This window comes from Leptosomus discolor, chromosome 14, assembly GCF_034619465.1.
Source record: "Leptosomus discolor isolate bLepDis1 chromosome 14, bLepDis1.hap2, whole genome shotgun sequence".
NCBI lineage: Eukaryota > Metazoa > Chordata > Aves > Leptosomiformes > Leptosomidae > Leptosomus > Leptosomus discolor.
Genome location: NC_141404.1, coordinates 4767649 through 4781909, shown reverse-complemented (window position 1 = coordinate 4781909; position 14261 = coordinate 4767649). Strand labels below are relative to the sequence as shown.

At 44.8% G+C, this 14261-nt stretch overlaps 1 protein-coding gene across 1 annotated transcript; it reads right to left on the bottom strand.

Moving 5' to 3' along the window:
- Nucleotides 1–2394: 2394 nt before the first annotated feature.
- On the bottom strand, nucleotides 2395–13690 carry LOC104355107 (cytochrome P450 3A9). The gene is made up of 13 exons (XM_009962208.2): nucleotides 13620–13690; nucleotides 10792–10885; nucleotides 10323–10375; nucleotides 9119–9218; nucleotides 8393–8506; nucleotides 8024–8112; nucleotides 6874–7022; nucleotides 5732–5859; nucleotides 4942–5026; nucleotides 4382–4542; nucleotides 3717–3943; nucleotides 2713–2875; nucleotides 2395–2493 (listed from the first exon to the last, which is right to left on the bottom strand). The coding sequence occupies exons 1-13, from the start codon at nucleotides 13688–13690 to the stop codon at nucleotides 2395–2397; spliced, it is 1533 nt and encodes a 510-aa protein (XP_009960510.1).
- Between the last annotated feature and the right edge of the window lie 571 nt (nucleotides 13691–14261).

Genomic DNA, 14261 nt, shown 5'->3' with positions numbered 1-14261 from the left:
GTCTGGTTTAAAAAGGAAACGGCCAAACCAGTGAAAACAAACCTGATGAACGCACGGCTACTGGGACCAGCCAACTCCTGGCCATGTCACATCCGTTCCTAAGGGATGGCCAGCAAAGCAATGGGAAGTGCCGGGAATGACGGAGGCAGCCCTTATAAGTAAAGTAATTTTATGGAGTTAAGACACAGAGGATCTAATTTTCTTCTAGAAGACTCATTACCATGATTTTGTAACACATTATTTATGGGCTGTTATGATAGTCCTGGCAGGTCATAATTGGCTGAAACCGGAGAATTAGTCACATTCTTCACATTTGGAAGAATTACCTGTACAGTTACACTAATGACTTCATTCCCGGAGATGCCATGCAATGGGCAGGGACTGTCTGTCTTGGAGTATGGCTGAATTAACCCTTTCTGGTTCTGAGCACCACGCAAAGGTGCTTGAATTTGTTCATGGGACACCAAAAATGACTTTTCTTTACTTCAAAGCAGCTCTTTGGTATATAAGTGACTTGTAGTTTTCATGATGGCTTCCCTTTTCTTTCCCTTTCCTTGAATCTGGAGTTACTTTTGTCTTACACTATTTTTCTATGGGGAAAATGCATTTTTAACTAGTCTGTCCATGCAGGGGCATTGCACTCTTCCCCATCAGAGCTGCTGCAGCATTACAGCAGTAAGACAGGCCCAGCTTTTCCACCGATAGTTTTTAAACCCTGGTAAGAGATGAGCAGCAGTTTAAACTGAGGAAGGGCCTTATTGGCAGCACTCCTAACTATGCCCTGCTGTGTACATAGCAAAACCCAAACAATTTTTCACAGATGATGAATCAGAAGGGAGCAGTATAATTGTTTTACGTTCCTTTTGGGACAGCACAAGCTGCTTACTCTTGAATTAGAGCCTGGCGAATGTCGCTGTATCTTCCTGAAAAATGGACAGCTCTGGAGATTTCCAGTGATCAGGAATCCACTGCACCATTGGCTGACCACTCCCAAATCCCTAAATTACTGCTGTTAAAAAATGGACATGAATTCTGCAATGAATTTGTCTAGGTTGGATTGTAGCTCTTGGGTCATGTTGCAATTTTGTCTGCTAGACTGAAGAGAAAAGCATGTGACCATGGGAGAAATCATAGACCATGCTTTGGAAAATATTGCCTTGGAGTGAAGGATGGTGGGAGAAAGTTAAGGGGTGACTTGGTCCGATTTGCAGCTTTTCTAAAAACGTTTCCCATCTTACTAACCTCCTTCTTGGTCTGTGGGTGTCAGGACCAGCACAACATGCTGGGTTAACTGGCATGCGAAATTCAGATTCGGGAGAACCTCCCAACTGCTTTTGGATATTCCCTGTTTATATGGTCAGGGTTGGCTTAAGTCTTTTGGTCAAAGCATCATGCTGATGGCATAGGGCCCAAGCTGCAGACTGTTCTGGAGCAGCTAAGAGCAAAGCAGCTTGCAGTAGACGTTCTACCACAGGCAATGTGTAAACCCTATCCATGGCTCTGGGAGGCAAAGCTCAGCTACGTGCTTTGTCCAGACAATCTCTCCAGGAGCAGTGGCCCTCCTGACGTGCTGTCACCACCTCCTGCAAGCTGCCTCTGCTGCTCTAAGCAATCTGTGCTTTGTCGCTCCAGTGCAGAAAAGGGTTGGCCAGTGCTGAGCTGAAGGCAACCTCTTTAATCAAACTAAGAGGTGGGAGTTACAGTGTTTGTAAAATACTGTACAAATGGGAGGGTTTGATCGCATTAAATGAAGGATCAGATTCATTAAATTAAGTGGAAAGCAATGTACATGGATAATTTCAAGGGTTGAGACTGAATACGGTTTTTAAATAGGAAGTGATCAGCCACTATACACAACACAGAGCAGCTCTCAAACATTTTTAATGACAGTATTTGCACACACTTTAGTTTAATTAACACATGGCACAAGAGAGGTTTGGTAACTAGGATGTAGTCTCACACCAGTCATCTCAGTTATAACACATGAAATTTCAAGCGTCAATACACGAAGAAAAATGTCACTCGCTCCTGCCCAGCAAGGTCTGGTGATTTGAATTTCCCTTGCACCTTGTTTCTCTTGGATGCGACAGTAATTCCTTCTCTCCAGATGCAGAAGTCCCCTTAGAAGGAAGTGGATTATGAGCTTCTCATTGGATTTATTTCTTGTTTTCTGCAATCAAAATTAAGGGGACTGTGTATTGTCACTGCCCAGTGATCCACGTTACATTTCTGACAGCTATGATTATTAGTAAATATGTAGTAATTGCTTCCGGAATTAACTAGAGCAGCTCTTCTGTGTCTGTATGTGTAGGAGAGATTTCCTGCAGCGTGTGATCCCTTTGTTAGCATAGCACTCATTAGACACCAGAGAACTCTTGCAGACGCAGCCGGGTTTTACGCCTCTGCAGGTGTGGTGTTGGTCCGGGGGACTAACTTCAGAATAATTGGTTTCTCTGGTTTTAAGAATCCCCGTGAAGTCAGCTTGAGAGGGATCTGCAACAATAAGAGGAAAAACACACTTGGAGATAAACAAATTACATAGGTAGAGATTAAAGGAAAGAAACTTGTCCACGGTTTGGACATGACTTGATCTGTAGTGCCTGAAAGTGCACCTTCCCTGAAAGTGCAAAGCATCCGGTGTTAGCCCCCACGGTGAGGAACTAGGCACCTCGGTCTTTGCATGCAAGTTTCAAAGCGTAATGTGCTCCTCACCGGAGTTTCTTTGCAGGTCTGAAAGGTGAAATGTTGCAATAGGATGGTAATGGCAACTTTCAGAGTCAGGAGAGCAAACCGCATCCCGATGCAGTTCCTGGGACCAGCTCCAAAGGGCAGGTACGTATATGGGTCTATGGTCTCTTTGTTTTCCTTGCTGAACCTGGATAACGACATGGTTGGGGAAAAGAAATGAATGCAGAAAAAAACCCAGAAAGCTACATATCTGTATTACTTATCCAGAGATCTCTTGCTGGTACCCTACAGTCTTGTCTGATTTTTTTCACTAAGGTGTTTCAGCATACCCCAGGAATGGAGTGCTGTGTCAGAGCCCTTGTCCAGGTCAGATGGGATCCCACTTGGGTGTTAGATTTTAATTCTGTCCATCCAGACTAGTAGAAGTTGGAAGCAAGGTGAAAAACTAGGGAACACGCTCTCCCAAAGTGACAGGTATTTCTTATCTGTTGTATTTAGTGAGAGAGAAACCAGGAGTCGTTCTTGGTTAGGAGCAGCCTGTGGCTTCAGGCTTACTGAGAATGAGAGTTAGAGACCAGTTATAAAAATAACTAACTAGGGAGAAGTTATCACTTCCTTGAAAACAAGGAGGGAAGGCAACTCCAGAAGGATCAACTCTGGTATATTTGGTAGCAAAGCCTGTGTGAAAGAAATAGGTTCAGCGATGAAGACTATACAGAAGGACAGCCAGCAGTTACGAAAACTCACCAACTACCCACTCTGTCACAAGCCTAAAAACTCTGTATGAGATGTTGTGAGGTACCAACATTATTCTCCCAATATGTTATGTTGTTTGAAACCCCACTTTAAGTGCAAAGCTCATTTTCTTCTTAAAAGGACATTCCCATGAGCCTGCTATTTCTCATCAGTATTGTTTGTAAAAAGACAGGAAGAACACCATTAGGAAGCTAATCAGAGATTAATACTTAATTACTACATGAGGAAAAAGCAGTGTGATATTTCTTCCCTTTTCATTACGCTTTTTGTACCTTTCTGGTCTGAACTCCTCTGGGTTTGGCCAGTACTCAGGGTCGCGGTGCAGGCTATAGGGTGGGATCATAACAACTGTTCCTTTGGGAATGGTCACTCCATTTATTTCTACATCTTTCTTGCATGTTCTCTCAATCCGTCCTCCAAGGGGAAAGAGTCGAAGGGTTTCACTCACTGTCATGTCAAGATATTCCAACTGCATCATTGCCTCGTATGTGAGAGGAGCCTGTAGGATGACAGGAGAAAAGTGACCAGGTGTGGTCACATGAGGGTTGGATTGTCCTAAAATGACTGCTGAGACCAGTGTCTCCAAACCCTACTGCCCCACCTATGACTCAGACTCACTGAAGAACAAAATGCAAGGTAGAAATTGTGTCATCAGTTTCATTTTTCATCCCTGAGTGATGGAAAGGTCTGGAAATCCCCATCCCCTTGCGCACGGGTGTGGAGTGTGGCAAATGGGCTGGTGCAGTGGGGTGGCCTGGAAGGTTTCAGCTGCCAAAACAAAATTGCTCCAGGGCTGAGTCATCTCTGTGTGTCTATTAGAGTTCTTGAAAGATCCCAGGGGGAGGCTGTTTAGGAGCTAAAGATTTCTCATTCTCTTGACTGAACAAAGAGGACAGCAGGGTCAGAGGATCTTCACTGTCACTCAACGTCCTCTTACCTTGTTGGGTAAAACTGTGTCGACTTCATCCAGCACCTTTTGCTGCACATCAGGATGTGTGGCCAGCTCATACGCCAGGTAAGTAAGTATGTTGCTGGTGGGCTCGTACCCACCAAATATGAAGATGAATGCTTGTGACAGGACCTCTGCGTCGGTCAGGGCTGTTAGGAGAGAGGACGTGGGGAAATAAGGAAAACTGGTGTTGGCTGATGGTCTCAGCAAGGAACAGGTAGCAATGGGTGGGGCTGAGGCTGGTGTGTTGCAGTTACTTTCTGATAACACATTTATAGGTACTCTATCTGCCTGGAAAAAGTCATCTGACAGAGGAGCCAGATGATTTCCCAGGTGTAAATGACTGACATGGCAGTCCTGCTCCCTGGCAAAGGACCTGGGGAATTCCACTTAGGCCTGATGCTGGCAACAAGGGGCAGTGACTTCTGCCTGGAGCTGGTCAGTGGAGATAGTGGTGACCCATTGAGCCTTTCTCTGGGAAACAGCTCGCCATAGTAACCTCCCTCCCACAGCCCCTGTTCCTGTGATGAATATTTGGGGGGTGTTACCTTTATATGAGTGATTTGTTCCATTGCTCCCATTGCTGGTTGACTTCTGGGATTCAATCATCAGCTGCAGAAAATCTACTCTACCCTGAGAAGAAAAGCAGGAGAGCTTCTTTGGTGACAGGTCCCTCGCAGGGCTCAGATAAGCAGATTTCACAGCCTAAGCACAATTTTTAAACTGAAAGTGTCCCCAAAATGCATGACTTATTGGAGGGAAAAAAAAAAACACCCCACAAACAAAAAAAAGCCAAAATGCTTTTTATTTTTGAAAACATATCTGTCCTTTTTGTGAACCCCCTGGGTGGGAGAGAAATGTCTTGAATGAATTTCAGGGAAGGGATCCAAACCTTAAAGTGAGAATTTTGCCAGGAAGCAACTTCAATTTTTGAAAAGTGAGAGGGCAAGGAGCAACCCTGAAAGGTGGAATTGCTGCTCTTGTGATGTTACTCAGCACTCCCTCATCTTCTGCCTAATCTTCTTCAGGGAGTCTCTGACTTATTCCAAGTTCTGCAAACCCAAGCTTAGTCCAATTCTACTGAGTCTTTATCTGGATTTGGCTTCGGATTGAGGATGTACAAAGTCCACTTGCTTCTCTGCCAGGCCTGGTCAGGTGGGGCTTTTCTGTTTATTGTGAGGCTTTTCTGTCTATTCAAGTCAAGTGTTTACACTTACGTATATTTAGGGTTTTGTTGAGTCATTGTACTTTGGCTTCACCTTTGATACCATCACCTTAATTATATTTCACTTAAGTGTATATTCAGCCGCAATTGCTAGTGAATTCACACTTGCTTACCTTGTGAGTCTCCTTTTCACGATCGCTCTTAATTTTGGAGAGGGTTCTCATGAAGAAGTCTACAGCACTACTGGGGAAGAAGCTTATGTTCATCTTGGCCAAAAGAGGAGTAAGAAATGGGCATACAACTGAAAGAAGTTGAGAATAAAATCACACAATGTAAACAACTCCACCTCATAAGATAGTTATGGATGTTACTGAGGAAGTAATGCTGTTATGGAGAAATAATTTCCTCCTTGATTTCTTTAGCTGGGAGAAGTCTGGGCTTTACCTTTTTTCCTCTTTCTGCTTCCCTTGAGATAGTTTGTGTTTATGCAACCCTCTCCCAAGTTTCTGTCAAATGGGCACATCTGAGCTGGGTATAGTCATTGCTTTAAGAGATGACCACCTTTTTCTAAGGCACTGTTTTCTAAGGACAGGTTACTTCTGTACATTGTACAGCACTAAAACAGAAATGTGGCTCAGAAGAGAAATATTGCAAATTCTGAAATATTTTCAGGCTGAGCTATTCGCTGTCATGCTGTGTTTATATAAACATTTTCAAGTCCCCTTCAGAGCACTTCCTTCATCACAGAGAATAGATCTTAAGCTTGTGTATAGATTCATAAAACCTACAGCACCAGAACGTCCTGTATGCACAGATAGCAACTTTCCCTGTGTTTTAGCAAGGTATCTAATCTTGATTTAAGGTTGCAAGTGATTTAAGGTCCATCACTGTCACTGCTAAGCTATTGCATTACTAGGAAATTGCATCTAATTACAGTCCCCACTCGGCACTCTCTTCCAGAAAACATTTCAGATAGCACCACTCTCCTCAAGCCTCAAAGCTGAACTTGTTTTTCAACCTGCAAGTCATTTTCCAGCACTTATTGGGATATTGGCTGGGATGTTCATATGTTTCTTGCATTGTGGATGTCAGAGGTGGACAAAGCTTTTACCCACTTCCTTCCCAGAATTTTAGCATGAAGCTAATGATGAGGAAATGAGACAAGAGCCATTAGGACTTCCAACCTAGCTACTGAATATATCTAAGCAACAGTTGATTGATTAATGTATAGGATGCACCCTGATATGCTTGCTAAAGTCACACTTCAACAGTATTCTGACACCTGAATGAAGTTTTTGACAAAAAAGTCACTTACATATGAAGATGAAGAGTGGGTCAAAGAAGTCAAACTTGACCAGCTTCTGCATCTCTCTGACAAAGGGGTCTTTGGGGTTGTTCATGGAGTCGATGTTCACACCGAATGAAGTACTGGTGACAACATCCATGCTGTAGCTTCCAAAGATGCTGAGGAAAGATGGAAAAGATAGACCAAGTGAATGTATTTTTCCCAATGCCTATGTGACATTTAAATTTACATTCTCATAAGACCAGTTTTGAAAAGGAAATTGGATATATGGCAACTGAAAAGCACTTATAGTGAAAGGGATAGACTTTTAGAGAGCTTTGGTTTCAAGCCTGTGTAAGTTTTGAAACTGGATAGCTTTTCTGAGGATTTTAAAACAGCATGTAGCTGCATGAACAGGCTAGTGCAAGGACAGCACGTGGCTCTTGAGCACGTTGGCTTCTTGGGGAGGGGTGGTAACAGACCTTGCTTTGAACATGCCATGAAAATGATCCTGTTCAACCCAGGACAGCCCTACAGTATTACAAACTGTCTAAGCCCTCTCCTTATGGAGTTTTTTGGCAGGGGAGAGCTTTCCTTGTGTGTGACTACTAGTGTGCAGCTGCCCCTCCTGCATCTGTGCTTTGAAATTGGGGATGACATACACAGGTTTTGTCCCAGAGCCCATATGGAGGGCACAGATGAGGATGATGCACACAGGGCCACACTACAGGCTTCCTTCTCACTCCCCCCAGGAATGGGGCAGATGATGGATGATCATCCCACAGCACTGTGTGTGGGGCAGGGAGGCCAGCAACCCCAATGCCCTGTGGTATGAGATGTTGCACAGACATCCTGACTATATGCAAGAAAAACTGGATTTTCCTGGTGGATTTGGGGTTATCTTGGATCTCTGGATTCAAAAAGCTGTGCTGGAGCACTTTTCTCCCAATCTAATTCCTTTTAGAAAACTTCTCTCTCTGGGTCTCTGCCTCCAGGAAGTTTCATTAACATCCCAGCTTAAATTTTCCCTTTCAAATTCCCAGCCAGGCTTTCAGCTAGCCCCATTCCTAATTTTAGATGTCTGGTTTACTCAGTGAGCAATCTGCGTTGCCACTAATGAATGAACCACGGCACTTGCTAACAAGGCTTGCTGTTTAGCCTGCTGCTAGCACCTACTTACTCCTTTACAGATACAGAATTGTCCTTTTCCACTTGCTTTTCAACATTTTTCACCAAAACTTCCCCATAGTGCTTCATTATAGGGAACATCTGTAACACAAACCAGAGATGGTCACTTATGTAGAGTACGTTTACTCCTTTAAGACAGGCTTATGAAGACTACAGGGAGTTTCATGAATATTTACAAATAAGATATATCTGCTAAGCTTTTATTTTAAGCCTTTTTTGTTTTAAATTAGGCATAAATTAAACAGGCCAGCTTAGTTGCCTGGCTCTGACTAAAGAAATCGGACCCCTGTGACAATCCCAGCCTGAAAACACTGCCTACTGACTTTCTGATTTAGTTTGTACCTGATCCTCTGTAGTTTACCTCCTTTAGTTTCCCACTGGTGAAGGTTGGAGAGAGCACAGTGCGAATCCTTTTCCACTGTTCGTCTTCAGCTAATGAGATAGCGTCTTTCAGCACCCCTGCTAGATCTACGTGCTAGAGGGGAAAAAGGCAAGGTGTTAACCCCACAAAAGATAGCGGCTTCCTTGCAAGGATGGGGATGCAGCCTGCTGGTCCCTGCCCAGGTGATTTCAGGGACATTACTACTGGCAGCAGGCTAAAGCTTTACAAACAGCCTCTCTCAAGACACGCACACGTAAATAATCCCCTTTCCTGCGGTAAACCAGCTGTGAGATGCCATTTCCATATCCAGAACAAGCCCTCCAACAAGCCCAATGCCTATACGTATGTGCATACCCACACCTAACCATGCCACCCAGAACCTGCATCCCAGCTAGTGGCATATGTGCTAGCTGGACCCTTACAGATTCCTACATGCTCACACAGACCCAAATTCATCCATAAATATATAGGTGTGAGAGCAGAATTTGACTGATGTGCAGGCAGCCAGCTTCCTCTGCCAGCCTGGGTATGCAGTCCCCAGGCTGTAAGGCAGGGGAACAGTGACATACAGTGGCCATTTACAGTAATCCCTATAGTGCAGCCACTCGTCCCCTGTGGGAACCCTGCTAGGCACTTGGCGTGCTTGTCTCCTCCTGTGCTTTGTTTTCTGGACTCTGTGGTACACCACGATGCTTCTGCTCTTACCCTCCGGTTGGTAAAGGTGGAGTAACAGTCTTTAACCAGCACAGATTTAATGATTTGAGTGTCCATGACAGCCAGCACAGGTTGCCTGCCATCGTAGATCCTGGCAGGGGGAGAAGAGGAGAGATAAACAACCCTAGATAGCTGAAGTGCAAGGCTTGGTTGATGCCCATGAAAAAAAATGCATTAAATAAATGCTCCTCCATCACCAGTCTTGCTGTTCTGCAGATGTCAAAGCGCAGAAATGTAGAAAGTAGAGGTGGAAGAGGACTCCCAGGCCTTCTCCCATCTGGTTTTGTAAATGATAGAGGGGGATTCAGTGGGAAATGAGCAGGGCTCAGTCCCTCAAAGGACCAGATACTAAATGAAGCAAGTGTCTTCACTTCCTCCCCTGACTCCCTGTGTTTTTCCAGGCACTTAAACACATTACAGTATTAGAAGGAAACTTGTTCGACCCCTTTCAGGCTCTTGAATTGCGTGTCTAGAGACTTGGGCTGACAGCACTGAGATATCCTTGGAGATGAAACTCAATCCTTGTTTTTGTCTCTTTAAGCTGCCAGTTCTGAGCACTTTCCTGCAACAAATGTAGATTACGCATATTTATGCACTTTCCCCATTTATGTAATCTTTTCTAGACTCCATTTTTAAAGTTGCTATAGGGAGCCATGGATGCATTATAGAGGATATGCAAGTTTGTAGTCCAAATTATAACAGCAGCAATAAAAGTCATGGATGCCCAGAGCAGAGCAATGATAGCTGCACTAGCTCCCATTGCAGCAAGTAAGGAACAGCAGCGCGAGGAAGTCGGCAGACTTTGGGTCTGCTTTTTCACTTAGTATTGGGAGTCACTCACATTCCTCTGCTGTTGGTAAACCAGAGGCATCTGACCTCCTGATTCCAGACTCTTCCTCAAGTAACTAATAGTTTTGCTGCTGATTTTGTCAGGAGCAGCTGAGGGCCTTCTGTTATCAGCTTTAAAACATCTTTCATAGTATAGGTCAAAGCAATTTCCATATAGAACGACAGCAGCACAGCCCTGCAATCATCAGCCTTTAATGTAAGCTAGCATGAGCACCCTGTCACTGCTGTACTCACAGCACTGGGACCATCAAGGCTGCAGGTAGAGAAAAGGGAGCTTTCCTAATTTTTTCTCCCCTTTCTATGGATTCTAGTTTTAGCATAAGAACAGATCATGGTTCATACTCACCCCCAGACTTTCCCATATTTCTGGAAACATTCACTGTCAAACACCAAGAAACCCTGTGGAAAGCAATTTAAAAATTATCTCTGAGAGGATGATGTTGGAGACGGTGAGTTGGGAGGAATATCTGCGAACTGATGTTCAGAGGTGCCTTCTGAGTTCTCTTCCTCACCAAAAACATCACGAAGGACAGCATGAATGTACATCATGCTTGCGAATGAGCTGTTTGCCAGGATGCTGGCAAGGAGCCGCTGTAAATCAGCCACCCACCAGTGCTCGTTTGAAGATGCTGTAAAGGCAAGGCCCCATGGTCTGTGTGACTGAGCCCTTATCCCGCTCTGGCCTTTGCACAACCTGTGTGTTAGAGCGGAGCTTGGCATTTGGAGATAACTTATCATCACTATGTATCTGTTTAGCTACAGCTGTATGAGCAAAAGCAGATATTTCTAGAGCCAGGAGAGCTTCAGTCACTTACTTTGCGATATTCCAGGCACGTCCCAAAGAAAGGCAGAGGTCTTGGCCCAGGAATACCCAACTTCTTGAACAAACTGTGTGGCCAAGTTCCATACCTGTAGGACAGAAAACGCAACCGAGTGCTACATCACCATGGCATTGGGGCTGCGAGCTTTCCTAAACCTGGAGACTGCAGCAGTGTCCTTTTGGCTCGAAGTACAGGAGGTTGATCCAACAGCCGGAAAAAAGTGTCCCAATAGAAAATTGCCCTGTAAAAACTTAATAAACATGGTGAGGCTTGCCGCTGCCCCACAGAACTTCAGAGAAATCGCTCTGATGTAAAAGCAGCTGTCTCCTAAGGGCATAGGTACCCTGGTGGAAACAGAACCTTAAAGCCTCTAGCAAAAGTCAAAAGAGGAGCTCATTGCCAACTAAAGGAGAGGTAGAAAAGGGAGCTGGAAGAAGGAATAGGAAGCCTACATGTTTTTATTGAAGAGAAGTTGAAGCAGTGCCAGAAATGATGTCCCAAACAGGGCTTTTGTCAAGCTGCACTTTAATTTCATTTATTGTTCTCCCTCCCCTTAGCCTGGTGTTAGCTCGGTGGTGCATCAGGAAGTTTTGTCTTGATGGTTTTCTCTTTAGATTTTATTGACAGCTTTGCAGATTTCTTTCCTCTGAAGCACCCTTTTTCACAGCTGTAAAGTTATTACTTCTACCTCAGGGCCTTCTGTTTCTCAACAAGGGCCTGGGCTGCAGCCCTTTGAAGCTTGTCTTTGGCTGTGTTGAAAGAGCTCCTCAAAATATTTGTTTTTAGTTAGCTGCAGCTTCCCAAGTGAGAAGTTCATTGCAGAAGGGAGGTAAGACTGCAAAGGTTTGGCAGAAGGATGTTATCAGAGATCTGCTTTGGGCCATGAGGCACCAGCCGGTCAGCCAGCATCCTGGGGACACTTTCCTGAAAAGCCAGAGTCTATGCTGAGACTTAGCAGGGGGAAAGGGGGTGTCCCTTGCAATTAGCAATATTTTTCTAAATCTGGGGGACCCCAAATGAGATCAGTCTCCCCAGCACCAGTTCTGCCAGAGCACAAAAGGGGACCTCATCTTATGATCCAAACAGAGTAGGCAAAAGCCAGGGAACAGGGTGTTTCCAGGTGCAGAAAGTTTTCACAGAGCTCAGTTTGTCAATGTTTAACCTTTTCTGTTAACTCAGTACTAAATATAAAATGTTTGTGGATCTCATTCGTAATGTTTATGGGCAGCCAGGGCTGCGGGAGGACCAGGAAATACCAGGCTGGTCTGGTTACAAAGCCCAGAAACACTATAGGAACATAGGCTAGGCTTAATCCGTTTGAAACGTGGCCAGGAACACACAGTCTAATGCTCTTACAACTAAAACGTGCCATGGTTTTCTGAAGGCTGAGAAGGACCATTCAGTGTAAAGCCAGAGAACAATCATTACTTCTTCTTACCATGGATGTGAACCAGAAATGCCTGATATTCCTTCATGTGTGAACTGGAACAGCGCTGCCCCAGATGGACAAGAACCATCTGAACAACCTCCCTGTGCTAATAGGCAGTGAAATTTCTATTTTAGCTCGGCTATCAGAGCACAAAGATCTGGGCTTCATCTCTTTTGCCACAACAAAATCACAAGTGGCTGCGGAAGGTGGGAGTCTGATAACTAGAAATCTTAGATGGCCACAGAGTCATTGCAATATGAGGGTCTGGGTCAATAATGAGGGTGGGGTTTTGTGGTGGGTTTGGTTGGTTTGGGTTTTTTTTGAAGTCTGCTCCAAACAGGCTTTTGAATGATTCGAATCACAGGAAAGGGTTTGAGAAAGAGGGCTAAAAGTTTCAGAGCTTACTGAACTGCCATGGTTGGAGCACTGCCAGGGCAGCCAAATGGATTGTGCTCATGTGCACCACATTAACTGTTAAGGTTTATGGCTAGCAACATGCTGTCTCTGCCTGAGGGCTTGTCAACGCTACAAAGTTTGTCAGTCCGGCCTTGTTGGCAGAAGCTGCCAGCGGAGACATTGTACGTCCCAGCAGAAGGGGGTTTTCAGCCTGCCCTGCTATGCTGCAGCGCCGGACAGCATCCACCAAGCAGATTAAAGCGGTTTCTCGCTAGCACGGCTCCTCTGAAGCAGCGGAGTGCACTTCTGCCTGCCAGAGTTTGTCTGAAAAGCCGGGAGCAGGGCTCTGGCCTTGTTCTGGGCTCCATTTCTTCCCCCAGCACGGGTGGGCTGTGGGGACGGGCACGTGATGCTGTCCCTGCGGGCATGTGGCAAATCTAACGTCTGCAAGGTATCCCTCCTGGTCCGAGTGCCTGTGCATGGAGCATCTTACTTGGGCGCTACAGGAGGAGTCAGGAGAGAGCTGATCCCGTGAACGCTCTTTTCCTGGTGCCTTTCTGCCGCTCTCCACCTTTGCAGGTAATGCACTCGGGTCATCTACTGCCTGCTCCCCTCCATAGGGCAACCTCCGTCAGGGAGGCACGGCCTTTCTTAGACTGTATTTCTGGGGAAAATAACCTAACAGATCATGATCCTCACTGACACCAGCACCCTGCTGCTAATGAATGCATGGCACCATTATTATTTGATTACTGCTTTGATGCTTAGCAGTAAGATCATAGCAGTGCACGGGAATACTCCAAACCTTGGCGCAAGATCACTCATCTGTATAGTCTTTAGACTCCTCTGCTACTTCCCAGAGCCTTGCTAGAGGCTGGAAATCTAGAAATCACACCTACCTGTTTGCTCTTCAGCAGATTAGTTGCATGAAAATAAACAATGGCAAGAACAGGAAAATTGCATGAGCAAAGAACCAGTAAAGAGTATTTTTACTTACACTACCAGGAGGGCTACAAAAATAAGCAAAAGGGCCCATGTCCACAAGGAGAAGGAGGGAAGAAGGTTCATTCTGGTTCTTCTCTGGTGGGCTTTGAGTTCTGCGTTGATGTGTTTGACCCAGGTCTGCGGGAAATATGAGTGTTTCACGGTGTGTAATCTTTTGTGTCCAATCATGTGATTTAGGGGCTGTCCTTCTGTCATGAAGGAGGAGGAGTGAAAGGCAAAGGTAGCAAAGTATGCTAGTCTGAAAAACATGATTCATGCGATAGATAAATGCCTGGCTGAACTGTCTAAGGTTTAAATTATTTAATACATATATTGCCAGGCACTTCAGCTACTTTTTCTGTTGTAATAGTAAGTAATAACTGACTTCCTGCTTAGCAATGCTCCTGGGCTCCTGCACCAAAATAAATAAAACCAAGTTACAATGAAAAGGTAAATCCCAAAGCAGGTGTCAGAGTTGGTTTACAAAAGCGAAAGAGAAGTGAAAAGGTTATTCATATATTGTGCGACAAGATCTTTTCTGGCAGCTGAATTAACTTTGGCAGAATTTAAGATTCTGTTTAAAATATCTTTCTTTCTGTATTGTGAAGAGCAAGCTGTGGTGGGCTAGAAGCAGCTTATAACAAACGCAGGAATT